General features: G+C 49.0%; 1 protein-coding gene across 1 annotated transcript; it reads right to left on the bottom strand.

The window, feature by feature from the left end:
• Positions 1-2873: 2873 nt before the first annotated feature.
• On the bottom strand, positions 2874-25898 carry CDS2 (CDP-diacylglycerol synthase 2). Its single transcript, XM_067312263.1, has 13 exons — positions 25830-25898; positions 14907-15049; positions 13741-13837; positions 13244-13341; positions 12348-12487; positions 11881-11939; positions 11041-11123; positions 10297-10384; positions 9716-9784; positions 8760-8912; positions 8042-8161; positions 7281-7384; positions 2874-6819 (listed from the first exon to the last, which is right to left on the bottom strand). The coding sequence occupies exons 1-13, from the start codon at positions 25896-25898 to the stop codon at positions 6690-6692; spliced, it is 1353 nt and encodes a 450-aa protein (XP_067168364.1). The 3' UTR covers positions 2874-6689.
• Positions 25899-26435: the final 537 nt, after the last annotated feature.

The following is a 26435-nucleotide window of genomic DNA, read 5'->3' as shown; positions in this document are numbered from 1 at the left end:
GGAGGGGGAAGTGGCCCTGAACAGAAAGCAGGAACAGCGAGCTGGGGCGCGCAGTGCACTGGAAGAGGACGCGGCGAACGGTTCCTGTTTGGATTTGCTGGCCCGCCGTCACGCATTTTGGAGGCACGCGCCTGGGATGCAGCGAGCTGGCTGCAAAGGCTTTACGCCGGCAGGGCAGTAGCATCAGTTCAGGACGTGCCGCTAGGGGAAGGAGGGGAGGCACCTGCTCCGACTGCCCCAACCCCAGCTCAACCTGGGGTGAACCCGTCGGGGGCTGGCTAATTGCAGACGAATACTGGTCTCCTTGAGCTCAGGACTCCGCTGTTCCTCACCCAGGTCAAAAAAAAGAAAATCCCCAAATTGCCAAGGTGCTTGCGCGCTGCAAGCACCCGTTGCCGCACACCCAGCCAGCGAGCCCTGGGAAACGCCAGCTCAGATATCCCGTCTCACATATTCCACTGCCAAAAGCCCTGGAAACGTGACGGCATGAGGCAGCGTGGAAAGTGGAGCTATCGCAATGGAGCAGCCGATCACGCTCAACCTCAGGACCCAAGCCTGAACTATAGTAACCCCAAAATACTGCTTTGAACCCAAACTGCCTGAATTACCCCCATTTTCCTCCTACCCCCAGCAAAGGGCTCCGTAAGAGCTCTAGAATTTAGCATCATTTCTCCTTTTATTAATAAGCTGCAGAAAGAAGAAGGAGCTCTAGTGTTTCATGCATTTTAATTCCTTTTTTCAATTGCACTTTTATGACACCCCATAGCAGCTTGTGTAAAGACGGTCTCTGCCCGCGCTTCGCCACCTGCCCGTGTGAACAGGATGTCACGTGGCACGTTCCCCTCAATGGGAAAGGAAATAGCAAGAGTTTTAGCCCAACTTCGTGCAATTCAGACAAACGCCCTGTGCCTGCGCGCAGCAGCCGAGCTCGCCCTGGCACTTCAGGACCGAGCTCTCGCGAGACGTCGGGACTCCCACGCCTGGACAGTGCATCCGCTTGTGGTTATGAAATGTTCCTCTCTTGACAGTGCTGAGGTGCCTTGCTCCTGCCAGCACCCCGAAAAAGCCCTCAGCAAGCTCCTGGAGAGCTGTTTTGGCTGCCACCCGCTTGGTCCCGTTAGCCACCCTGCTGCTGGATTTGGGAACGCACATGAGCAGGACTTGGGGTTTTCTTAGAGACCATGCCAGACCTGTTCCTGACGTGAGTGCTCCAAGGGAACGTGGACAAATCTCAGCCCATAAAATTGTTGTTTTGCTTTGTTTTGAAACCCTATTCTCTCCGAATTTCCTGGAAAACCTGTTCCGACCCGCCACCAGCAAATGGAAAGATGGTTTAGATGACAGTGGGAAGGAGGGAGGGTTGTGCTGAGACCTGCTTGCGGCAGAGGCAGGCTTGGCTTGAGGCTTAGCGTCCTTATGGATACTAAGGGCACTGAGAGTACCAGGCAGGATTTGCGCTGGGAATGGTGACTTCTGAACGCTTTACGCAGTTCAACGGGCACAGATCTAGGAGGAACAAGGGCGATCTTCACAAAAGCAGCTGTATGTTCACAACACCTGGCGACTGGGGGCTCCAACCCCCCTCCCCGCTCCGACCCGAGCTTGAGGACCAGCCCCGAGGCAGCAAGGCGGGTAGCAATGCAGGGAGCGATGCAGATTTGCCAGGCGCCGAGGATGCGGCACATCAGATGCGTCTGACTCATTGCAAAGTGTGGGCATGCACGTTTCCGGGCTGGCAGCATCTCGCTGAAACCCATGTCACGGCAACGAGAAAACTTAGTTAACGACTGCAGATAAAGCAAAACTAAAGTGCAGGTCAAACTAACCTGGGGAGGAGGGGGAAGAGTTTTAACAGAGATTAATTCTCCATTTATTACCTAACCCCTGCGTGCTTAGATGACATCTCAAATGACGCATCTCTCGACCCCGAAGCACTGCAATAACTAAGGCCTGTGTGCATCAAGCCAAGTAGCACAGTTACCCTGCAGCAGAAGTATTTCTTAGTCTGTTTTCAAAAACAGGGGTTTAATACTGAGGGATCTTTAAAGACCTCTTGGTAGCAGCATGTAACTGTTTCAGAGGCTTGATAAATATTGCATGCTGCTGCTCAGCAGTTTTTTGTTCAACAGGCCAACTCCTCCAAGGAAGATGTGTTGCAGTGTGGGTCTGGGTGAGATTTGGGGCTTTAGAGCAAATTTTACAAGTTTGCTAAAGAGAAAGCATCATTCCCTTTTTTCTGTTGGAGGAGGTTTACTATTAATTCCTCTCCGAATGCTGAGACAGTGTGACAGGACGCAAAAGCAGGGCTGATGGTCAGTTGGTTTAGCTTAGCTGGTAAATCAAACAACAGTCAAAATAACACAAGAGCTAAAAATAGTACAGTTTGCAGGCAACCCGGTCTGCTCTTAGGAAGATCCCTGAGGAAGGAGGGCTATGGAGCAAGAACTGGGGGAGTCAAAAAAATATCAGCGTTGGTCCCTACCGCTCCACAGGGACACGATGACGCCTCGTTTCCTTGCTGAGAAGGGGATTAGGAGCCTTTTCTCTCTACTGACCACTTCCATCACAAGGGCCTTGGGACTAACACCTTCTCTACGGGAAAATACAGCACTGTGCTCATGCTCACTACAGCTCCTGTTACTATCCGAACTCTGGGGCTCAGATTACTCCTACAAAAAAAAAAAAAAGAAAAAAGAGAGGGTTTAAAATAGACTGATCTGCTTTAAAGAGCATGGAAAAAAAGGTTTTCAGCATCTCCCCAACGATCCAGTGGACAAGAGAAAGTGATTTTGCTCAAGACACTCAAGACCAGGAGCCAGGTTAGGCAGCTCTGCCCCATTTGTGAGCAGGGATGAATAAAACTCCCGTACGGATAATGGAACTTATATTTATTTAACAGTAACATATAGTATATAAATAGGGTAAATACTTTAAAATATACAGTATATCACATTCAGACATTCGGTCAAAGAAAGGCAACTCTACATGTGTAGCTAAAACATTAATCAAAAGAACGATGCACAGAGAAAGAAGCAGATGGTATAAACACATCAGATCTGGAGAACAGGAACACACAAAGATTACAGTAGTACAAGATGCAACTCCGGGGCTGGTACAGCGGGCAGGAACCACAGGAGATCCCGTGTGATACTTTTCGTGATGAAACAGGAGCCATACCTTGAAGTACAAGATAGCGGCAGTTCCCAGCCTGGCGCCAAGCACTAGCTGATGCTACAGGTTTTCCTCCGCTCGCATAAAGCCCTGTGGCAAAAGCTGCCCCTTCGCATCAGTGACAGCAGACCCGTCGCCACAGAGATTATCTAAATAATAGATGGCGATGGGTACAGAACATGACACCATAAGCAGCAACGAGGTTTTAACGTTTTGCTGAGCACCGCAGGCCACAGTCTGGCTGCACATCCAGTTTGCAAACTAATTTGGGCCACAAGCGGAGGCAGAGAAGCTAATTCCCATCTGGGCATGCCAAGAGTTTGTCTAGACATGTCTAGCACAGCCATGCCTGCTCGGGCTGGAGACCAGACCAGAGCCCAGACCACCTCACTGAACAGCCTTCATCCACCAGCAAACAAATGCCATCAGCGTTCAGAGCCATTTCACTGGGACAGCCAGCTTGCTGCGCTATATAAAAGTAGCTTTCTAGCTACGTGCCATCCCCTTGCCTATTAAAAGCACTCAGTCCCTCTCCATCCGCTCCAACACTTGATTCCCTCTTGCCGGGCCCCGTCAGGAGGGACTTCTCTAGCTGTGGTGCCCAGGCAAGCCAAAAAATCACGTAACGCCGAGCCCACAGGGCAGTTGAGCCACGCAGCAAGAGAAAGTTTACGGGAGCATCCCCACGCCGCCTTGCCTAGACATCCCTGGGGCCGGTTTGGCCTCTCCGGTAACGCTAGCTACGCAAGCCTCCCTCCAAACCTACCGTCCCACGCGAGCTGCAGCAGGGCTGAGGTTTTGCAAGGCTTAACGAAACGAAAAGAAATGCAACGTCTCAGTAAGGAATCGGCTGCCCGCGCCGTGCTGCAGGAGACACGGCGACAGACGGTTGAGCTCTGTCTGTCTGCGCATCCCTGCACGCTCGCTTGGCACCGCAGAGCAACAGGCAGCTCCTGCCGTACAGCTGGCAGATAACCTTACGTCCCCAGTCTCTCTCCGTTTCTCAAATGGATGCACCGTTCCCATTAAGTTTAGTAAACATCAGTGCGGGATGCTAAACCCTTTACACGTGGCTTTACTCTTTACTGCTAGGAAGGAAGCAGAAAGAAAAAAAAAAAGCTGCGGGCTCATCAGGAAAGCCACCCACATGCCTACTCCCAACCCTCTGAAGCCACCAAACGCAACTGCTTTGCCCTCCAGTGTCTGCATCCAGCACTACACCATTAAAAAAGGCCAAAATTTTATTTCAGATCAAAAGCATGCAGTGCTTTGTGTTGGTTTTCTTTTTTTTTTTTGCCCCACTAACTACAACTAATAAGAAGTACAAAAGGTTTAAAGCAAGAAGAGCAGGATGCTAGAGACCCATATGAAAAATGTCCTACTATAAAGAGCAATACACTTTTGTAATATTTACCAACACTGTAGCTTCTAATGACTGATTCACAACCCAACAGTGAGGTACAAGGGATTTTGGCAGATGTTGGCATCAGGCAGGGAAAATCCAGAAAACACCAGGTTGTCTGACTGCGGGACAAACTACTTTTCAGGTCCTGCCGAAAACCCTGTCATTTCCACGCGTATTCCCAGCCCCGGCACTCCTTGCACGCGGCCCCAGCCCTCGCTCTGCCCAGCTTTACTCAGACAAATCGCCGCGAACTGCAGCCTAAAGCAGATGTTGATGAAACACTTGTATTTGCAGTGCAATGGATGCACACTTCAGCTCTGCGGTTCCTGGGGAGGAAGATGAAGCAGTGCTTACAACACACGAAGAGTCATATAGAAATATAAGAGAGAGAGACTGGTATCTATGAATACATTTACACTCACACATGTGCGCTCTCTCTCGCTCTCTCAAGGTAAATGAAAGCAACGGCAGAGTCAGAATATGGAGCATGAACTACGAAATATTTTCAGGTGATTTATTTTGCATTGATGGTTAGCTAGCTTGTGGGGTGTACATGTCTCTGTGTGCGTGTGTAAAAGGTTCGTGTCAGCAACTGCTTGAAAACACCAATGTACTTCTGTATTATCTTTCCCTGTCACTCGTTCACCAGGTTAAAATAAGGTGAAGTTTCTCTCTCTCCTGCACAAACTATGGAAAGAAGTAAAATCCGAGTCACCCTGTACATGGGAACAATGCATAAGATCTAGTATGAACTGGGGATATTTTCACTATCTGATCACAAAGAAAAAAAAGTTTTACAATCTTTAGGGCTCTCACTTTTAAATAATAAAAAAGTAGGACAAAATAAAGGAAAGTACTCAGATAAAACTTCCAACTATTAAGTGCAACCTATTTATGACAAGATTTAGTAAGCCAAGCAGGACAGCAGCCTGCAGGTAACCGAAGCCAGACTGAAATGCAACACAGACCATGATAAACTCAGCAGTACGACACCTGGAACTCAAGTAACAAACAGGTGAGAGACATGATCCCTGAAAGAAAAAAACCAACAACTGACAGCACCAGCGGGGTGCCGGAGCCCCAACCTGCAAATGTCAGAAAAGAAACTACGTTGGAAACTTGCTCTCCACATGAGTTAAAATATTCTGGTGTAGGGTTTCCAACCATCAAGAAATAAAGCATGGTTCAACGTTGCTTTCTTAAAGGTTACGTGAGGAGAAGAAATGAGCCAAGTTATTTAAATGGTTGTTCTTGCTTGGTAGGATTTACTCAGTGAAACTTTGATGTTCTTTAAAATATCTATTTACCTGATTCAGTTTTGAAGCAATTTGAACCTCCCACGTTCCTACAGCAACTACCAGTTTCTTGATTCCTTGTCCCCAATGCAAAGTCTTTACTGCAGTCTATTTGTGGTTTAATTGGTTAAAAAAGATCTTATTTGCCAAAACACCTGCCATAAGAGTGAACGTGGGAGGTGCTGTGAAAACCAGCAAGTCAAAATAGATGTCTGCGCCTGGTTGGGCAGGGGAGACATGGCTAGACTAGCTCACGGTCCTCTTCCAATTAATCGAGCCTCGGGCTTTCTGGGAAAATTAACGCGTGCATTCACAGTTACCACCAGGTAATTAGGGTCCCCAGAGTTCCCGTCGTGAACGCCGCCTGGCGCAACTGCCAGGGGAGAGGGGAGGAGGAAGGAAGCCGGGGAGCTGCAAGACTTCACTTTCCCTGTTGGCTCCGACGCATGCAGAGGATGTTGCACAGACAACACTTTGTGTATTCCCTGCATAAGCAACGCTCAAAGGAAAAGTTAGGCTCTGCCCACATGCATCGAACCTCAGAACAGATCCAGGGGAACAGCTGTACCCTCCTATTTCAACCAACAGCCCTTCCAAGTCTTAACTCCTTTCCAGCTACAAACTCAGATTTGCTCATTTTAACCAAAGCTATATAAATATATTATAAAAAAAAAAAACCCACAAATGCAAACATTTACCAAGAAAGGAAGAAAAGTTACAGTGAAATGAGGCCTTGTTATTGTCTTAAATCAGGCAAGCCAGGAATTTCCTTGGGGAGACTTGTCTGTTTTTCAGTTCTGTTCCAATTGCCTGGATGTCTATGCGTCCTCCAAACTAGCTAACATACCCTTGTCAACAAGGTGCGCTTTTAGCGTGTTGAAGATGTGGAGCTGCTGGTCTGGCCGCAAGGTTAAGAACTGCTGGATCAGTTTGCTTGGGTTAGGACCCCTGAAACACAAAAGCATCGTTATCAATGAGGCACACTGCTAAGTCTCAATGGTCTGGGAACCCAGGCGCAGTTTGATCAAAATAATAGGCTTAAAATAGTAGTCACGTTGCCTATTCCTTCTAAGTGTGGCTACAGAACTATTATATAATGCAAGAGAAACAGATTTTTCCACTCAATCAGCTCTGGGGAAACACCGTTCAAGACTCAAAGGGATGCATAAGGAACACAGAGCAGTTTCAGGGGGACTGAAGTAATACAGCTTGGGAAACAAGGGTTGTGTTCCCAGCTCGGCATGACACTGGCAAAAGGCGCTTCCCTTCTTTGAGCCTCCATTTCCTCCCTCATTCTTTGTCTTGTATTTTTAGATGTTAATCTTATGGAGATAACAACTGTCTCTTACTACAAGCCTGTCACTCAAGTTTGACAGGGCCCCCAAACCTCACCACAAAGCAACAAATACCTGATAAAGCTTGCGATGTACACATTAACAAAGGTGGCCATCAGGTATTGACAGTCAAAGCGGTCCATGATACCTCCATGGCCTGGGATTGTGTTGGCAAAGTCCTGTGCAAATCAGAAAGGATTGCATTAAGCAGTCTCAAATGCCCACGACCTGTGCTTGCTATATGTACATCTATGCTCTACACTCATACCTGTGCTCTAACTCTTATGAGAAGGCAAAAGTCAGCCTAAGAATTAATTTTGCTTGCCATCTCCCCTGGTTTTAAAAGTTTCTCCTTTATGAAGGCCATTAGTGCCTGAGGGACATCAAGACTTAACTAAGATCTGTCAGGGTCAAGGAAGGCTGATGTTTATCGCTTGCAACCCTGCCCTGCCTTTCAAGGCATCTTAAGTGTACAGAAGACTGTTTATACACAAAACCTGCCTGCAACACATCAAGGGAAGTCCAGATTGCAAAATTTCCTGACTCGGTCTTTGTTCCTCTACCTCAAGTTCTGCATTAAAGCGGTGTTTAGGATATCACAGTTTGATTTTTAAGATCCTCCCCCGCACACATTCAGTCAAAACAACTGGATTGTGCCCCACCATTTTATTTTGTGACAGAACAAATCTTCTCTTCCCTCCCGAAGCTCCCAGTCTTTCACTCCTTGGAGTAGAGGGACAATATATAGTGGCAGCAACTCCTAAGGGACAGTCTGTGTCACTTCAGTCTTTGCCTTCTAAAAGGTAAATGGCCTTTGAGAAGAGGGGTGTCCTTACCTTGATTTTGAAGGCCCTCTTAAATCCACTAGCAAAGAAGCCTCCAAATGGCCCAATGAGGGAGGCAAAAGTAGACAGCGCGATGCTGTGGATTTGGAAGGGGTACATCCGGACCGTCTTCTGCAGAAAGAAAAACACGTCAGAGGAGGATTTTCACAAAATACAGCACTTCCCTGAAGTTTGCTTTGCTAAATCCAAAGCTAAGACCTACAAGTGACCAGTGGTTCTGGACAGCCAGCTCTTCCAAAATGCTACATACACATCCCCTGGGAAACGGCGTTAGGAAAACGCCACTGGGCCTCTTCAAGTGCCTTTCCCTCACCCCTATAGCTAAGGGTTATCTTCAGAGTCTTAACACACATCTCAAGGCAAATCACACTGGGACCCAGTCTGTACAAAAGGGAGCTGCAAGATGTCTTCTGGATCATCTTGCCCCTCGCTTGCCCCTGTTTCTGTTCTCTCCAGGCTTTAGGCCAGTTGGTTTACAAATGACTTAAGCCACCAGACTTGGAACAATTCCTCTGGGACTTTCACTAACAGGGAACGCCATTAATTTCCCTCTTTACTAGGTCTAGTACCATCATTGCTTGCCACATAGGTCTTTGGAGCATTAAAACATAGCCCCACTCTCTTTTTGGTGTTCTATCCCAACAAACAAAACCCTTTTAGTAGCCTCCTGCCAGGCAATCGCTAGCAGCGTGTGCAGCAAGAGTCCTACCCAGCCAACCACGGACTGCAGCACCACGGGGATGTTGTATTCCTGTAGCTGGAACAGCTCAGACGGCTCACAGTCCACTGTGAAGCTGTTGGTGTCGTTGTTGAATTCCACCGGACAGGTGAAGCACCGGTACCCAGACATCACGTAAGACAGCTTCAAGGAGACAGAAAGAGAGATGCATCAAGAAAAAGGAGGATTAATAGTTCCTGAGCAAGGAGGCTGAGATACTCTCAAGGCAACTCAAGGAGACAAAGCTAGGAGGGAGCCACGTTCCTGGCTTCATTAAGAAGATTACTCTCCTGAGAAGCTTTAATTGGCTAAAGGCAAAGTAAGCATTTTCTTTAGAAGTGCATCTGTTCAGCAAGCAGTGATCAGAGGCCCTGCATGAACAGGCTGAGACAGGCTGCACCATTTGGCTGAGCAGACAGCAACCAGACACAGAGATCATCAAAAAAACAGATAAGAATATTCTAATACTCAGAGATGATGCAGGCCTCATGACTTCCTATCCAGTTAAAGGCTTCACTTAAATTGTGCATGTAATGAAAGTAAGCTGCTTTTTCTCATGCTCTAGTCCTGCAGTACAGCAAAGTGCCAGAAAGAGCACTGAATTCCCCACACAGCGCTTGAAATGATGCACCACATTCATCCAACGGGATCCTCAAATTCTTTGGCAGACAAGAGAGAAAGCTTCAAGGACAATTATTGTAATGAATGTGTCATATGGGTCTAAAGGGGACCAACATCTTTCTCCAATATGCTGTTCCACCCGCAGGACCTGCATACAGCACAATCCATGGCCATGGACCAGTTCAAACCCTGGTCAGCCAGGCAAGTGTGAAGTTTCTGACCAAAAGCCTAAATAGGAGAGCTAAAAGCTTGCCTGCACTTTTTGGACAAAGCACTGTCACCTTATGAAGGGAAAAGAGCAATGAAGTAAGCACCATGTTACTTACCAGCAATCCAAATAAAACGGTGGCAAAAAAACCTCCAATAAAACCTTCCCAGGTCTTCTTTGGGGAGAGCTGCAGTCGGAGAGAAAGACAGAAGAGGGGGGTAGTCAAAAATTGTGCACCTACACACACCACCACACACATATGCAGCCCTTCCTCAACTGTGAATTGCTGAGGCAAGCATAAAATGGTGCAAACAATCAACAAGAGCTTAGTTAAAACCTCACACTACCCTCTTTGTCTGAAATGCTCCGTTTCACTTCACAGCCTCAAACATTGGGACGTGCCCAAACTGGAGATCAGAGAACAGGGACCGGGATTAAGACCCAAAGAAGCCAAAAGGTATGCATTCATCTTCTTTATTAGTAGCTTTTTCACAGACTTTCTTATTTAACTTATCAGATGAAACTTTTCAGACAAGAATTTTAAGGACCTAACTTTAATATGCATTCAGCTTCTTCAGACATCACAGCCCACCCTTCCAGTAGCTACTTCCACTGCTCTAGCCTGCTCTCCCATCTAGGATCAAGGGCTGCATGCAACTGAAAGGCGCCGGCAGTTTTGTTCGCCAAAGCGTTACGAACCTTGATGAGCGGGGTGCGGCCGAAGAAGAACCCAAACATGTACGCCATGATGTCGTTGCAGATCACACAGGAAATTGGGACAATGAACCTAGATGGGAGGAGAATCAAACCATTTGAAACTGCCAAACACCAGACAACTCCGAGACCTAGTGAAATGAGCAATTGCTTCATCATGTGTTCGCCAGTGCCGTCCCATCAACATCTCCCTGTCCAGTGCAATCTCACAACACACGGAGCAACCACCTGAAGCTCCTAGAAAAAATGGAGGTGTTACTCTAATGCTCTAGACTAATGAGCAGGCCGTGTACCCAGAACAGACTGTTTTAAGCAAAGTCTTTCCTTTTGCAACACATGACATGCTGTCAGACAGTTGCCTCCGCTCACCCCAGGGTGGCTGCATCTCAGCTGTTAGCAGGCTGCTCTCAAAGCACTTTGGGCTGGTTCAGGCACACACAGGAACACACAGTGACGTCCTACAGCAGCCAAAATTAGTTGCTGGCACAGCTGGTTTGGGGAAGACAGATGCTGCTTAAGACCAACACTCTGTACTGCCCAAGTAGCACAAAGCAAGTCCTAAGACACCGAGGTATTGCTCAATCTTTTGCTTTTCCATTCTGAATTGGTCAGTCCCTGGCAGCAAGTATCTTGGCCATTTGTTTTTTAAAAGAACAGTCTTAACTGAAAACACAGTAATTCATATTAGGCTGCAGAAATCACAATAACTCCAAACACAGAGCAACTCACCATATCATTCCTTCAAAGAGGTTGTGAATGATGAGGTGCGACTGGGTAACAACAATGAGCAACGTCACATGGGTCCATCCAAACTGGAAGAGAAGACAGCATGCAGTCCGGTCTGCCTAGAGACATTTCTCATACGCATCGCTGGCAGAAATCAGATGCTGTTAGGCACCTCAGAGACTGGCCCACGCACGTGTGCATTGCTAGCATACACCTTCACCACGACAAACACCACAAGTGGCAAAGAGCAGGGGACAGCGACACATTAATTAAATGGGCATGTTCTTCAGCTCCAGCCCAGGGCTGAACTTTACTGGGAAGACTTCTGCTGGACCAAGCACTCTTTAGCCCACCCCATCCCACACATCTCAGTCAGCCTTCTGACTATATAAGAAGAACACAAGGCTGATGGATATCCAAGCTGTATCCCTGTGTACTGAATCTAGAGGAAAGCAAAACTAGCTGGGTCAGTGGTCAAACACGAGCAATACCTTACTGATGTTTGGAAAAGGGGACATAGCCAATTAACCCTCGCGGTGATCTACCCACAGTACAAGAGTCAAATAGTCTTGTGTGGTCATCTCCGCTTGCAGAAAGTTTCTTAAGAGCATCCTCAAGTGCAGAGAGAAGAGAATTCATGTTTCCAGGGAAATCCGGTCAGGGCCACCTTCCTAAATATTCAGTCTGCTCGCAGTAATTTTCCTTCCAGGCAGCCTTACAATGCACAGCCAGCACAGAAGCATCTACTGGCACGTATTCCTCTACACAAAGTTTTCAAGTAGCCTACATTATTCATTCTTCTGCCTCCAACTGGGGGCAGCCAGCCCCTGTGTTTAACCTTACCATGTAGAACTGGAGGCGATAGTGTTTCTTCACCAGACTCAAGACAAACATGCAGAAACCTGGTGGGAAACAGAAGAAGAATGAATGAGTGGGAACATATCTTCAACAGAAAGAAAGGCTTTTTTTCCCATGACAGTGCACAGTGCACAACTCCACAGGGTTTTTATTTTGAGTAAAGCAGCAATGTGAAGTGGGGAAATGCACTGTTCTGGAAGTCACAAAATACAATTTCCTATAAATAACACTTGGGCAGATAGCAAATCAAGCCTGATCGTCCCAGACGAATTAGAGGGTTTTTTTTCCAAAGAGTTTGTTTTTCTTTCCCGTGAACTTGCTTTCACAATGTCAACTGGATGTGCTATGGATACTGCATCAGATATAATACTTGTGAGAAGCACTCAAGAGATCAAGGAGATTTCCTCCCTCCAGCCCAGGTAAATTTAACTAACAGAAAACATGGTCTTTACCTGTTAAGTACAGGGCAAAAGAAATGAAGCGGTGGTATTTGCTGAGAATTCGCAAAGGCTCCTCTCTCTGAACCAGGGTGAAGAAATAATCTGTTACAGTCTCGCCATAGAAAAAGTAGTTTACGCAGAGCAGGAAGTACCTGTGGACGGATGCACATGCCCGTTAGCATGAACCCTAAAAGCGTTCTGGAGAAACAGAGAAAGGGGCTGATCCCCAAGGTCTTTATACTGGTCTGATACACTGTAAACAGCCTTCCTGAAAGTGATGGCCCAAACTTCATTCCCCCCAGTTTAGAAATGACACCTTCATTTAAACTAGCAGTTGCACCACCCAATGCCATTTCTTGGTGGATCATATCCTGTTTGGGATTGGTTTGGGCCTTTTGATGCACAAGGACTTTCTGCCTTTAGGTGGCACTCCTCAACAGGCCTCTGGAAGCTTGTGCATCCTAAAAGCACCGCTCCTCCCCTCGCCACAGCCTTGCTCTGTCTGGTATCCGGCGCTGCTCAGCCCAGCTATGCCCCGGTGTTCAGCAGTGTTTCACAACCACCTACAATAAGCCTCCCATGCCAAGTGAGCAACCATGTCCGTCTCCAAGTGGTGACAGCCATCCATGCCATCCCTTGCACGGATCATGGGATTCCAATCTCAGCACTTCATAAACAGCGGGACAAACTTTATCATTACAGCCTCTATCAAGATATCAATCTATCTGGATTTGTGGGGGCATTTTCCTTACAAGAGCTGCTAACACACAAAGCTGGACAATTCACAGCAACCCTATGGTCTCTGTTTTGGAGGTTGCTAGATGATCCCCTTCCTGCCTCTCCTCCACAATGAGATGAAATGTATCGTTGCACTCAAGAACAGAGAGGGAAGCAGTCACCCTACTCACCAACTGAGAGTCCTGAACCACGGCAGGTCATATGAGTGATACACGTTATAGCCGATAGTAATAATCTCGTGAAAACATTTGATCTGGACGCACATCACCTGCACGAACAGACATCAGGAAGCTGTAACACCTGTTGATTAAACACTTCTCTCCTCATGGAGATAAAAAACATGCATGTGCATAGCAAAAGATACTTTAGCAGGTGTTATCAGGCTGGCAGAAATCTCCTAATCCAACCCGTGAAGCTCACCATGTTGTTTTTCCCTCCCCTTTCCTCTGCAGGAGGTTTCTAACAACCTCCTGTGTTGGTTTCAATTGCAGCCAAACGCTGGACCGCCAGGGCAGGCGGTCACAGATTCGTTCCTCCATGGGGAAGTCCAGCGAGCTGAACACAGACCACAGAAACACAAGGCTCTGAACTTCCTGCACCAGTGATGGTCCCAGCAGCCATCCCCCCTGCCACTGCCAACATTAGGGCATCTCTCTGGAGCACTTACTATCATCATTAAGACCATGGGTCCCAAGTAGATGATGATGAAGAAGAAGGTGATCATCGCCAGCGTGAGGATGCCTCTTACCCACCAATTCTTCCATCTAGGCCACAGAGAAGGAAAGAGGTTAGAGAGAGTCAGAACAAAGGAAGCAGGACAGCAGCTCTGCTCTCTCCTCTGCACATCTTCCAGGCAACACCACAGGCCAGAAACTGAGCCCTGAAAACGCTGAGTTTCCCCTCTGCACCGCAGGGAGAGCTTGATCCACTGACCAAGGCCTGGCTGCAGCATCTGCAAGGCTACAGCTCAATTCAGTCTTCCCTGCTACAAACCTCACTAAATGCAGAAAGCATTACTCCGGTGCGGAGCAACTCCGAGGGCACTGAAACGGGACCAGGGAGAGTCTGTTCCTGCTCTCCTACAGGCTTCCCACACCTCGGACAGGCTGCTTGATTAATTCCCAGTCAATGAAACAGGGACCACCACCCCACACTACTTTTGAAGAGGAGACATTGGCCCTAGTGTGTTGTATCCTCACTATTCTCCAACAGATTCTGCCTGGAGTCTCTCCCATTCTCATAGCACACACAGGAGAGATGCTTTCTCCTGTGATACGAGTTAGATGCTCTTCCCCCTGAAGCAGCCCACGGAAGACATTTGCAGTTTGTTCCTTAATCTACTCCTTATCAGCAAGTTTTTCTCATGCATTCTTGCAAAAGTAGGTCAGACTAGCGGTTAAAAATCATCACCGTTGGAAGTCTTCACTGAGATCATCTGCCAAAATAAAAGGGACTCGCAGACAGTTCTGGCTAAGCTAAATGTGATGTGCCCCCCACCCAGACCTCATTTCGCCTGCGAGGACCAAGCACTCGACAAGGCAGCGGCCTTGCAGCGCTCGTCTGTGACTGATCCTCACCCACGCGCAACAGCATGGAGCTGGGAGCGCTGCCCTTTGCTCTCCCGCTAGCACTGGTATCAGCTTCTCCTTCCTGTGGCCTTGTGGGCACCTTGCTGCTTGCATGCCAGGGACAGAGAGCGCTGCGCTGCAGAGTGCAGCTATTTCAGCCTCCGTCAGCCGACAAGACGCTGTCTCGGCTAGGGAAGCCGCAGCGAACGCTGCGGGACCTTCTGCCAGGACCCCAGCAGCAGTGGAGGACTGTGCTCCGTGCTACCTTGAGGACAGGTTGGAGAGAGCTCTGTTCAGGACCTCTGGAGTGTCATCGGATGTCGGCACCGGAGGCGATCCTCCAAATTCAGATTTGCTTTCGCTGTCAGATGCTGTCTCTCCATCTAGCTTGTTTTCAGACTCTGACTCCTGCAAGCGAAAGAGAGACGCAGAGCTTTGCTAGATACGGTGCTAGGACTCTTTAAAGCAACTCAGATCAGCCCCGTAGATGCAATACCTACCACCACTATCCTTCTGGCTAAACGGGAGAAAGACAACGACAAAATTGTCTGGGGATTACATGGGGTTATACCCACAAAAAAATAACATCAGGTGTTTCAGGTGATAGGCAGAAGGGGTTTTACTGCCCTGGCCATCTCAGCAGCAGCTACAGAAAAGGATCCAATCCCTTTGAAGAGTTAAAGATGCCTCACAGTTGATTAAAAAGTATCTCCAAGTGCAGCAAGTGTTTAAGGGACACAGGCTTGTTAGCAGGAATTTTTGCAAGGTCTCCCAATCCCCAGGCAGATCTCCAAGTATGCAGCATTGCCCATGTTAGACAGAATGAAAGGCCTCCACGTAGACAGGTCGAGGGTTCCAGACAGACTTTTCAAGTACTAACTTTACATGTAGGTGCTAAAAATAATGCCAAGGCCATGCTCAGAAAGCTGAAGAGGAAGAACATGGCTTATCGCTCAAGCCCAACCACCACCCAGGCCAGGCCATGGAGGAAACCTGATGTGCTGGAAAGATACAGCACACGCTCTCCCTGCCCCTTGCACTGCCCCAGCACTGAGCTCCGAGCAAAGTCCTGTACTTAGGGGGCTGCCTAAATAAATACAGGCAAGGCCGGCAGGAGGTTACTTGCGGCTGCGCAACAGGGCAGTGGTGAAAAGAGGATTAAAACAGATTCCTGACTCCCAGTCAGTCCCTTGCCCTCTCCAGTGGCAGTTTTTCCTCCAGTCCAGCTCTTCAATACAGGACAAATCCAAATTTCTACATTTTGCCAATCATTTTATCAGCAGAGCTTCATCCTGCTCCTTGCTAGCTCTTGAAAATGAGGAAGAAAAACTCCCCTCCCTGGGGAGCACTTGCGCATCAGGCACACAGAGCCCAGGGCGTTTGATCATGTGCTATTTTAAAATTCCCGGAAAAGGGAGCATGTTTGCAGGAAGAGCAGGGAGGGAGCCAAGCTGACAACCGTTGCAATCTCTGCAAACAAAGCTACTTAATCGCTCTGGGTTCCCGCGGGCCTCTGGGGCTGCCGGACAGCGGTGCCCCCTCATTCAAGGCAGGAAAGGATAATTACTGCCGAGCCGTAAGGTATCAATGGCTGCAGCCCAGGTGCTTAAAACAGACAAGGACAGCTAGACGCTGTCAGATGGAGGCAGCTAAAAATACCACGGTGTTGTCAGAGGATCATTTCCGGGGCTGAGCGAAGTGCCTGGCATCGCACCGGTCGCATGCGCTTAGATACTTAGGGCACAGAAGGGCAACGATCATCCGTCTGTAGAGGCTAAAACCAAAAACCTTAAGTGCAATTTTTAATGCAATACAAGTATCCATCATCTCACACAAGTCCAAGGCTTGCTGGCCATGCAATAAAAGGACTGAATGTTGAGATGAGAAAGTAGATCCAAGCCAGCATCCCTGCATTTTATTCCCCAGCTGTGCCATCTGGGAAAGCACTGACATTTCAGGGCTAAGTGCAAAGCAGGCAAATTATTCCTTGCTTGTAGCCCACAGGATCAGAAGCTTCGCAAAGTGCTCAGAGAGCCAAAGAAAGGGAAAGAGCACTAATGTCTTCTCCCTTCCAATCCAGGCTGAGAAAAAAAGCATAAAAGCAACTGCATAGCTCAAAAAGCGACAGAGGAATGTGATGTTGCAACCGAGCCAAGCTGGCCGCTGCTGAAAGGGGTAGTCCAGATCCCTCCCGTACCCCGGCCATCAACTCCCTGCACTAACCCTGACGTTGCAGCTAAACTGATAATCATCATCATCATCATCATCGGTTACCTGATCCACTGCCTTCGGGGTGATGCCAAGCCGTACCTTGCGATGCACAGCGTTTTAGTCTCTAAGAAGAGGGGCAAAGCCTCACTGGGTCAGTCCAGTGGTACACGCATCCCGTTATTCCCCACGTCGTCTCCAGCAGTGGGAACAGGAGAGCTTGTGCAACACATACGCAGTACCCACGGCTCCAGCTAACATTGCCGTGTTACTTCCCGAGAGCACAAAGGCGGCAGTGAAGGAGTTTGTCAAGATAAAGAGACATTGTGAGGGGGCAACGCTCGCTCCTGCCACATGTCTTGCTTGTTCCATTTAAGCCTGATGGGAGCTGGAAGAAAACATTTTCCCTGATGGAAAAAGTCACCAGTCAAACTGATGGATAACATAAACTTTAACATCTTCATTTTGAAAACAACTCAGTATTGGAGATCAGCTTTTCTCCCTACTTAGACTGCTCCCTGAAACAGGGAGTTGGGTTTATATAGGACGTTGTGCTAGATACAGGCTATGGAGAAGACTCAGTAATTGACACTATTTTTATTCCTTTTATGCAAATTGCAACCATCAGCCTACAAATCATCAGTTTAAGCAGCTGAGCGAGGTGCTAAATAACTTGTTTAAGCCTGAGCATGATGCACTCCGGTCTGGTCTACTTCATCCAGCTGTGGCATTGCCATGGCAACAACCTCCCGCGTGCTTCCATCGCTATCTCGCCTGTCCTCAAACTGAGCCACACAGATCCCCGTCCGCAAAGGAGAGCCGTCAGTGAGCCACACTTTCCACAAAGTAGCTTGCCACCACAAGCAAGAGCGCAAACCGGCACGGATGCCGCTACGTGCTCTTCACCAAGGGCTCCTGCAGCCGCAAATCCGTGCTCCTTGCAGAGCAGGACTTCGGCAGGAGAAGAGCTTGCGACTGCAAGGGGCAGACCTGGGCTACGTCAAGCCATAGGCAGCAAACACCGCATCCAGGCATGTCAGCACAACCTCAGCATTTTGGGGAGGTGGGGTCCCATAGGCGGCAGTCGGTCATTGATGATTTAGGGTCGATGGATTTGCTTTAAATGCACATTATAAGCAAGCCATCAGAAGCCAGCACTGCACAAACCTGGAAGTACATCAATATCTCTTTTAAGCATTTAAGTTGTCTGATAAATGCAATATAGAAGATAGAGTTTCACATTTCAGGTTTTAGAAGATACATTTAGAAGATCAGCGTCTCAATATGCTGCACATGGACTCCTTACTTATCAGAATTGCTCACCCTGCAAAAGGGACCCCAGGGCGACTCTTGCTTTTTCTTTTCTATCTTCAAGGCGAGATGTGATCTTGTGATTGGAAGCAGGAAACTGGGATTCCAGGCTTCCAGCTCCAGGCAGTCTCTCTATGTGATTTGGGGTATATCATTATGTCTTCGGATGTCCATCAGGAAGAATTCTCTACAAACCCTTAATCCTAGTATTTCTACCGAAGCCATGAATTATTCAGAGCGCTAATCACCTCCTGCTAAGCCTCTGCAATGGGCTTCAAGTTTCAACTAAAATAAGCAAAACCCCCAAACCACCATCTAACAGTCTTCATTGCGACAGACTATGCAAACAAGAGATGATAAATATATTCAATTTACAGCAAGTTAACCAAGAAATCGTGATTTGCCTCTTTTCCCAGCCGCTAGACCATAGTCCTTCCTTAACGCTGCAACAGGCCTCTTCTGTGCATTTAACAAATGCAGCCAAAAAAGCCCAAGAGTACAGAAGCATCCACGGCTACCTGTGCAAAGCCTCCTCCATTTTCATAACTGGAGCTCATCCTAAAATCGAAGCCATTTAGCCACAGGCTGATCCTCGCACACATCTTGCCATGCTTTAACCTTTTATGACTCTGAAGCAGCACCAAGCCCAATATAACACTGGGACGTAAAAGCTTCAGTCTTGGGCCAGGCTCTAGTTGAACTAGATGCTGCACAGACAAATCAAACCTTTCGGCACTGCTCCAGCTCTCTGGATTACAGGGCAAACATTAAATCTGTTAAAGCACAAGCAGACGCAGCATCTTTACTGGCTTTTGTTATCAACATGGACCTACTATATTTAAGGGCTCTTTCTGCACAAATCTGCCTGTCCAGGACTTTAGGCGAGCCCAGCGCTCCGTCTCCAACTTCTCATCTCAATGTCGAGGGCTTTTTGAGCAATCAAGGGGATAATTAATACAAGAATAAAGTCAAGATGGCAGTGTAGGTTTTATCTTAATCCATTCATTTTCACATTAGTAATGATGAGAAGAAAGAATAAAAACCACAGGTCTCTTCAAGGGCGGTTTCTCCTGATTGCCAAAGCAAAGGAGACAGAGGAAAAAATCCGGATACCTACTTGCTTGTTATATTTGTAAAATCTGCACATCTAAGCAACATTTGCGAATAAGTATTTTGTCCCCTAAAAAAAGTTAATGGAAAAATGAACCGTCTTAGGTTTCTTTAAACAACGCTTGTGAGCAAGCAGTGCGAAATTTGTGCTTATATTTCAAATGGCCGTCTCGCAGCGGAAGCTACGAGCACTCTGTTTTTTGCCCAAGTATCCGTGACATGATCTCAGTTGTCATAGAAACAAGTCCGATATCTCCCAGCCAAAAATTTTCTGCCCAATACAGACATAGAGTTAAGCATTCAAGGCTGGTAGATTACATTAGTTCAAGAAATCCCATTATTTGTGCACCTTTCTTGAAGCGAGGCCTCATTTTATTTGGACTTCCTGCCAGATTTTAACAAAAAGCAGTGACGGAAAATGCTAATACACTGCTAAAGAGAAACATAACGTTGTCTTTTGAGGCAATAAAGCCGACAGCTAGAAAAACCGGGACGAATTGTGCAAAAGCCTCTCTCATTCTCACCTCCGAGCACACACCATGCCCAGCAGGATCATTAGCCCAGACAGCTATCATCTCCGATATGTGCAGGATCAAAGCCAATATAATTAATCTAAGGGAATATAAACGCGATAGTCTCAGTTATGAAAATTGCAATGGTTTTCAAAAGGAGGTTTACTTATTATGTCCGGGAAAACCGCCTGCTCCCTTCCCCTCTCCCCTTCTTCACTGCTTTCCTACACAGCAGTGCCCGGCTCTGCAGTTCAACACACTGAAGGGAGAAAAATTTGGAGACACTAGAAGGAAGGTACCCAAGTGTCCAGGCTTGATTTGTACTGTGGTCACGGAAAAGCATCGACTTTTTGGAAGTGGGCACAAAGTAGCTTAGTTCATAGGCAGATGTAGAGCAAAGTGCTTGAACTTCTCTGGTTGGGAAATTATTCCTATAACCATCTTCCACCCCAAAACAGGCTCAACAGACAACAAAGCAATTAAATTTAAGTCTCTCATGTCCCTCCATCAAGATATCCCAGCAAGACAGCATCTAGGGGTGCCTGCTCGGTTTATTGTCTCAAAAAACAATGACGAAGGTCAGCTTTCACTTTTGTTGACAAGGAATTCCCTCCCCACCCCGAAAAAACACATTCCAGTTCAAAGCACGCACAGAAATTAGGGCATGCCTATAAATGGAGGCCAGTGGCAGATAACATCACAAAACGCGTAAGCATTTGCACCGTGGCTGAAATAATTGAAAAACACCCATTGCCATCTCATATGCCCGAACCGAGCCGCTCGGTTTTGAACACAAGCGAGCTCAGCCCGTCAGCGGGATCCCATCGGAGGCGTGCAGGGTTTGCATTTAGCAGAACAACGGCCTGATAAAACAACCCGAGCTCTGTGTCAGCAGACGTGATTCATGCAAAGTCACGTATCCCCGTGACTCACTGGGCACAGGGCAGCACCGGCTCGACGGCGGAGCGGCTCTTGCTCTGCCCGGCCCCCAACTCACTGTCCGCTCCGGGATTTGTTTATTCCAGGAAATCTAGAGGGTGAATGCTCCAAGTCCTTTACAGAAGCTACTATATACAAAAGAGCACAAAAACAGGTTGCCAGTCCTGGCATTCCCCCAGGATTTCCTACTGCTAAGACAGCAACCTGCCTCCCCCTCTAACATGGAAATATTTTGGAGATAGGCTTTAGTGCTAGGTTCTCCTGGATCTAACGGGCATCTCTTTGCTACCGTGGCATTTACCGAGCCGGCAGACTCTGCTGTCCCTGCAGAGACAGAGAAGCATTTACAGGAACAAGAGAGCGGAGCTCCTAAGTACCTCCTGGAATCGGCGTTTGAAAGACGCTCTCCCATCTTGGAGCGGCGTCGGCAGGATTCTGCACAGACATTTCAATCTGTTGTTAATTGGGAGAGCTGTGAGAAACGAGACAGGGAACAAACAGCTCTGCGGCAATCTGTACTCGACTCACATCGGAAGGTTAGTGCAGGAAAAGTCTATTTTTGTCCACCAAAACGAGAGCCTGCATCACACCAAGGCTCACGGCTTCTGACCCTCAGTTCCTCTGGAGTTATGTATGTTTTTCCAAGACATCATCTGAAAGAAATCCTACTAGGCTGGTTAATTTGCTAATCAGGCGATACCACGCTCTTGCCCAGATTCCTCTATCAATCAGTCCCTTTGGCTCTGTCTGAACTAATCGGACACAGAAAGCAGGCACGCAGCTCTCAGCCGGTACGTTCAGATGTAATCCTGACAATCGCGAATCGATAGCTTAAGTCACAGCTACCACTGCGAACTTAGGGACTACCACGTACTTGTTCTAAAGAGAAATCTGTTAATTAAAAGCAGGCAGGAGGATGAAACGATCTTCTCGCCACCTAATGCATTATATGCGGTTTACAGACAGGGAAATGAGTCCTCCGTTTAGGACGCGGAATGGCCCAGCTGGGAAGGGAAACGTGACTTTCCTCTTCGCAGCAGCGAGCATCCCTCCGTGCACAAGTACTGTCCGTCGTGCTCACGGGGCTTCAGATGTGCAAGCAGAGACACCGCTTTTGGGACAAAACAGCTCGCATGAGCGCTGAGCGAGAGCCCTGAGCTCAGCCTGGAACGGGCAGCAGAGGCGGCAGGAGCAGCCGTCGCGCGCTGCCCACGTGCCGCGGCCTCCCTCCATCAGGCTGCCTTACAGCGACCTTATTACCCACAATAACAAAACGCGGTCGGAAGCGACGGCAAACCGCTGAAGCGGCAAGAGGGAACTAGATAAGAAGCTCCCAGACCCTGTACGACGCAGCGAGAATACTTCAGCAAACGGTCAGCCATCTGCCTGGAGGCAACAGCGACTTCTCGCACGCTGCGCAGAGAGCCCTGAGCTTAGAAAAAGTAACCCTCCAGGCCAGATGGAAATAAATCGTCTAGCCCTTAAATAAGGATTGTACATAGAAGCCAGCTCTGGACAAACCTGTGTTTGGGGGGCTTCACCCGAGCATCCAGAGTCTCGGTGCTTGCTCCACCGTGTTGCCCACACCTCTGTGCAGACTGGGAGGCGAAGATGCTCCCTGCAGTCCTAGGAGGATCGGGGCAACGCCAGCTCAGCCAGTCCTTCAATCGACTGCGTTTTCCCCTGGGATCAAACGTCTCCGGCATCACCACAGACGAGCAAGAAAACGAGCAGTTCGAAGGGGAGCGTGTGCATTTTGCAAAAAGGAGTAGTCGGACGCTGTCTGAAGGAGATCACGAGCAGCCCCTTCCTCTTTCATCAGCTCCAGGGCAGGCCAGAAGCTGGGGAAGGGATTAACTTTGACCGCCGGTCATAACGAGCTCCATTAGAAGTGCAATCAGTCCAACCTCCCGTTGCCACAATTAACAGTACCGGATAACACGGCACGCCTGTTGGCAGCCCCTCATAAAGCTGAGTATTAAACAGCATGGAAGGCTGAAACGTATTCTCGCAGCAGCCCCGAGACTGCTAACATCCCGCGCTCTCTCCCAGGCCAAATAGCAAAGTCCTCGCTCCTCCATCCTGTTCTTCAGCACACGCCAGGCCACCTCTCCCCCCAGCCCTTCACCCTCCCAAGCAGACCTGAAGGACAGGGGTCAGCACTAGCGTTCGCGTACACGGCATTCACTTAGCTCGGCATCTTCAAAGCCCTGTACGTCACTAGGGAAACCTTGCAAAATGCCTGGAAGCGCAGAATCGCGAGGCTCGGAAGCTAGAGTCTATTGCTTTTTTATAGAAACGCAATACAGACGCAGCCAGATAAATTCATGCAGCCAGCCCGCTGCAGAGCCGGGCTGGAGCAAACAAGAGCCCTCCTCACCAAATCCCTTCTTCAGCATGGAAAGCTCTCACTTTTCAACACCGACTGCCAGAAAGGCGACTCTTGAAGGCCTCGTATCAAGTAAGCAGCACTCCTTGCAAGCACGCTCGCCCCTCTCCCCGTCAGAAATGAGCGTCCCCAGCGGCTGCGGGTGCAGCGAGGTGCCGAACGCGGCACGGTGGGAAAATTCGCCCGCCCGGCCCGTGGCGCAAGGATGCCGCGGAGCGCGGCCGCCGCACGGCCCGCTTCCACCCGCCCTCGCAGCTGCTGCCTCTCTAACAGGGACAGTGTTTTCCACCAAGACACTGCCTGCCGGTGACAAAGAAGTGGGTAAACAAAGCCGCAGGTGACAAGCGGGTGCGATCTGTGGCCCAGACAAGCCTGCCTCTAGATAGACTTGCCCTCCTCCCCTTCCACAAGGCCAGACCACGAGACGTCCGAGAAACCCCCTGGATCTCCGAACTGGTGCAACGTCCTAGCAGAAGAAGGCCAGAAAAGGAAGAAACCCTCTGTCCTCACTGTTGAGTCACAGACAGTACAAACCATTACTGAAAAATGACATTAAAATCCCAATAAAACCGCAGAAGGGTTCAGGAGTTCTGCATACATTGTGAAAAATTTTTTTTGCACCTTTACTCTTCTCTTTGGAAGCTGGAAGAGAAAATGGGATTCAAAGGGATGCCTAAGCACAAGGGAGAAGGCATTTACCTCCCGTTTTACATGAAGAATGAGTCTATCAATCAAGTAAAACAGAGTCTACAAGAAGCAAGTGAGAAAAGGATCCGTATGGTAACGAGAAGAAACTAGAATTTGTTTCAATCATCTGATCTCCGATATCTGCACATTAGCAGCAACAGCTATTAGCATTTAAGTCCTCTGAGCTAAGAGAACAGGTACCAAGCACAAATAATACCAGTACCCGTTTCCCTGTCTTTTAAGCAGAGAGATCTGATGGTGTTCACTCATTTGAGTGAAAAGATATTGCCTTATGCCTTTTGAGAAAAAGATTGTGTTGCATGGCAGTTTGACAAAAATCAGTGTTCAAATGTTCTTGCACAATGGTCTCAATACATAGCACAGTTTCAGCTATAAACACTGCCTCGTGCCAGCGGAGAGGAAAACGTCAAAGCTGCGATACTGTGCAAGGGTTAGAGGGCCAGAAAGCGAAACCAGCCTCTCTCTTTCCACTGTCAAAACAGAGCAAAGTGGAAACAAGTACAAAGCAAACCAGCTTACGGCTTCCCGGGTCCGATCTTAAAAACAGCCCTGAGGTTTACAACTCATTTTCACTCATCTCCTTTAATACACCAAAAGCTCTTTTCAAAAGACGCAGCTGCTCTGCAGAATGTAATACCTATTGCTAAATTATTTTTCCTGGCGAGGCTACCTGAAGGACCAAGCAGACGCGGGGATCCCCCCGCTCGAGAGCAGCAACTGCACGGGGCCCTGGACAGGCTAAGACTACCAGTAAATAGCAGGAGCAGAGCAATTTTGCTGCGTTGGCTTTCCAGTGATGGTGCTTTCCCAGGCGCTTCCCCGGCAGTGAAAACACAAAGCCTTGATCTCAGAGGAGGAAAGACAAATCTGACACTGGGATTTACCGACACGGAAAGTGGACCCTGTAGGGTTTTTCTGATGGCAGTGTGACTGTTACCTCCTACCAGGCTCGACTTGAACAGTTTTGGGAAATTCTTTGTCTCCTGTAACTACTTTCTATTGCTAACAGATGTCACGTTCAGCACCCGGAGGAGCTGTTCTTCACTGGTGATAATAGATCTTATTTTTTGCTGTTGCATTTCATTCGAGCTGCTTCACGATGAGCGGTACAAGATAAATGTTCCAGCTATCTAGCAAGGACACTTCAAGTCATTGACTCAAAGGTAATATTGGAGAAGCCCTTTAGAAGGGTCATTATATGTAAAAAAGCATACTTGCCTGGAGATAACAAGATTGCACTCAAAATAGCGGCCCTCTGACCTTCTTTAGCAACACATCACAAGTAGCTAAAGCGAGATCACAGCTTGGCCGAGGGAGTTTGTTTGCATACCCGTTAAGCAATACTAGTGCTTCCAGGCTCCTGGGGGGCGCGTTCCAACTCCCACCAAAGTTCTGGAATTATAAAAGTCCCTTAAGTTTTTTCTGCTGCAAAGTAAATTCCAACCGAGACAAATGTAGTTTTCTAGAGGATAACAGTTTTGTTCTATGCAAAACAAAATGACGACAAAAAAGAGCGTTCTTATTGCTGTTTTGCTCGAGGTCAGCAAATCCGCACATCAAACAGCTTCACGTCAGCTACGAAAAAGGCAGAAACTTTAGATCTACATCAAGGCAACCTATTCCTGGCGCTGTCAGCACTTTCCATCCTCGTTTCAGCTCTGATCATATCGAAACGTTAAAAGTTATTCAAAGCCGGCAGCAGAGCTCCTAGCAGGTGGGACACAGGCATTCAAAGCAGTATTAAATGCGATATTTAAATTGCAAAATTCTGAAGGATTATTCCACGCCCATCTGAACAGCGTACTTTACGCGCTGGAAGAGGAAACATCCAGACGGTGCATTTGCGGTCAGCTCCGCGGGGCGAAGCGCAGCATCCGCGGCCCGGCGAGGAGGAGGAGGAGGAGGGGGAGGAAGGCTCCGCCGCGCGCACGCAGCCCCGCAGCGATCGCCGCGGCCCAGGCCCCGCTCCCCGCCTCCCCCCGCTCCCCGCCGCCCGGTCCGCAGCTCCCACCTTTTCCTCGGGCTCCGGCGGCGCCGCCGCGCCGGGATCGCGGCCGGGCCGCTGCCGCAGCTCGCTCATAGCGGCCCCGCTCCGCGCCGCGCCGCGCCGCTCCGCGCCGGCCTCCCCCGCTGCTGCGGCCGCCGCTGTCGCTGCCGCTGCTGCGCCCCGCCGCGGCCGCCAGGGGGCGGGCGAGGGCAAGGCGCGCTCAGCCAATCGCCGCCGCGGGACGGCCCGCGGGTGGGTGTGGCTTACCCCCGGCCCCGCCCAGGTGTACCCGGATGTGCGCGACGCTCCGCCGCGCGCCGCCATGATGGGTGGGCGCTAAGTGCGTAGGTGCCGCCGCCTTGTCGCTTCCGCTACTCAGGCGGAGCAGCGGGGAGAGAAACCAACGCGCGCGCGGAGCGGAGCCGTTCCCTGGCTTTCACTGGGGCTGCGCTTCCCGCCAGGAGCAGGGCGCGGAGCTGTCCCCTACTGAGAGGCCCGCGGCGGGCAGGCCGGGCCGCGGGGGTGCGTGCGTGTGCCACCGGCTCCACGCGAGGGCCGCTAACTGCCTGGCGGGATCGGGGGTCCCGCCGCCGGGCATCGGGGCGTCGAGGTGCCCGCTAGGCCGCACCG

This window comes from Apteryx mantelli, chromosome 29, assembly GCF_036417845.1.
Source record: "Apteryx mantelli isolate bAptMan1 chromosome 29, bAptMan1.hap1, whole genome shotgun sequence".
Lineage (NCBI taxonomy): Eukaryota > Metazoa > Chordata > Aves > Apterygiformes > Apterygidae > Apteryx > Apteryx mantelli.
This window is presented reverse-complemented; position numbering and strand designations above follow the sequence as displayed.

Excerpts from the sequence above, each read along its gene's own strand:
- CDS2 (XM_067312263.1), bottom strand. The coding sequence starts at position 25,898 with ATGAGCGAGCTGCGGCAGCGGCCCGGCCGCGATCCCGGCGCGGCGGCG. Across the intron at positions 15,050-25,829 it reads CGCCGGAGCCCGAGGAAAAG|GAGTCAGAGTCTGAAAACAA; the intron begins GTGGGAGCTGCG and ends TTTCGCTTGCAG. Across the intron at positions 8,162-8,759 it reads TGCAGTCCGTGGTTGGCTGG|AAGACGGTCCGGATGTACCC; the intron begins GTAGGACTCTTG and ends TTCTTTCTGCAG.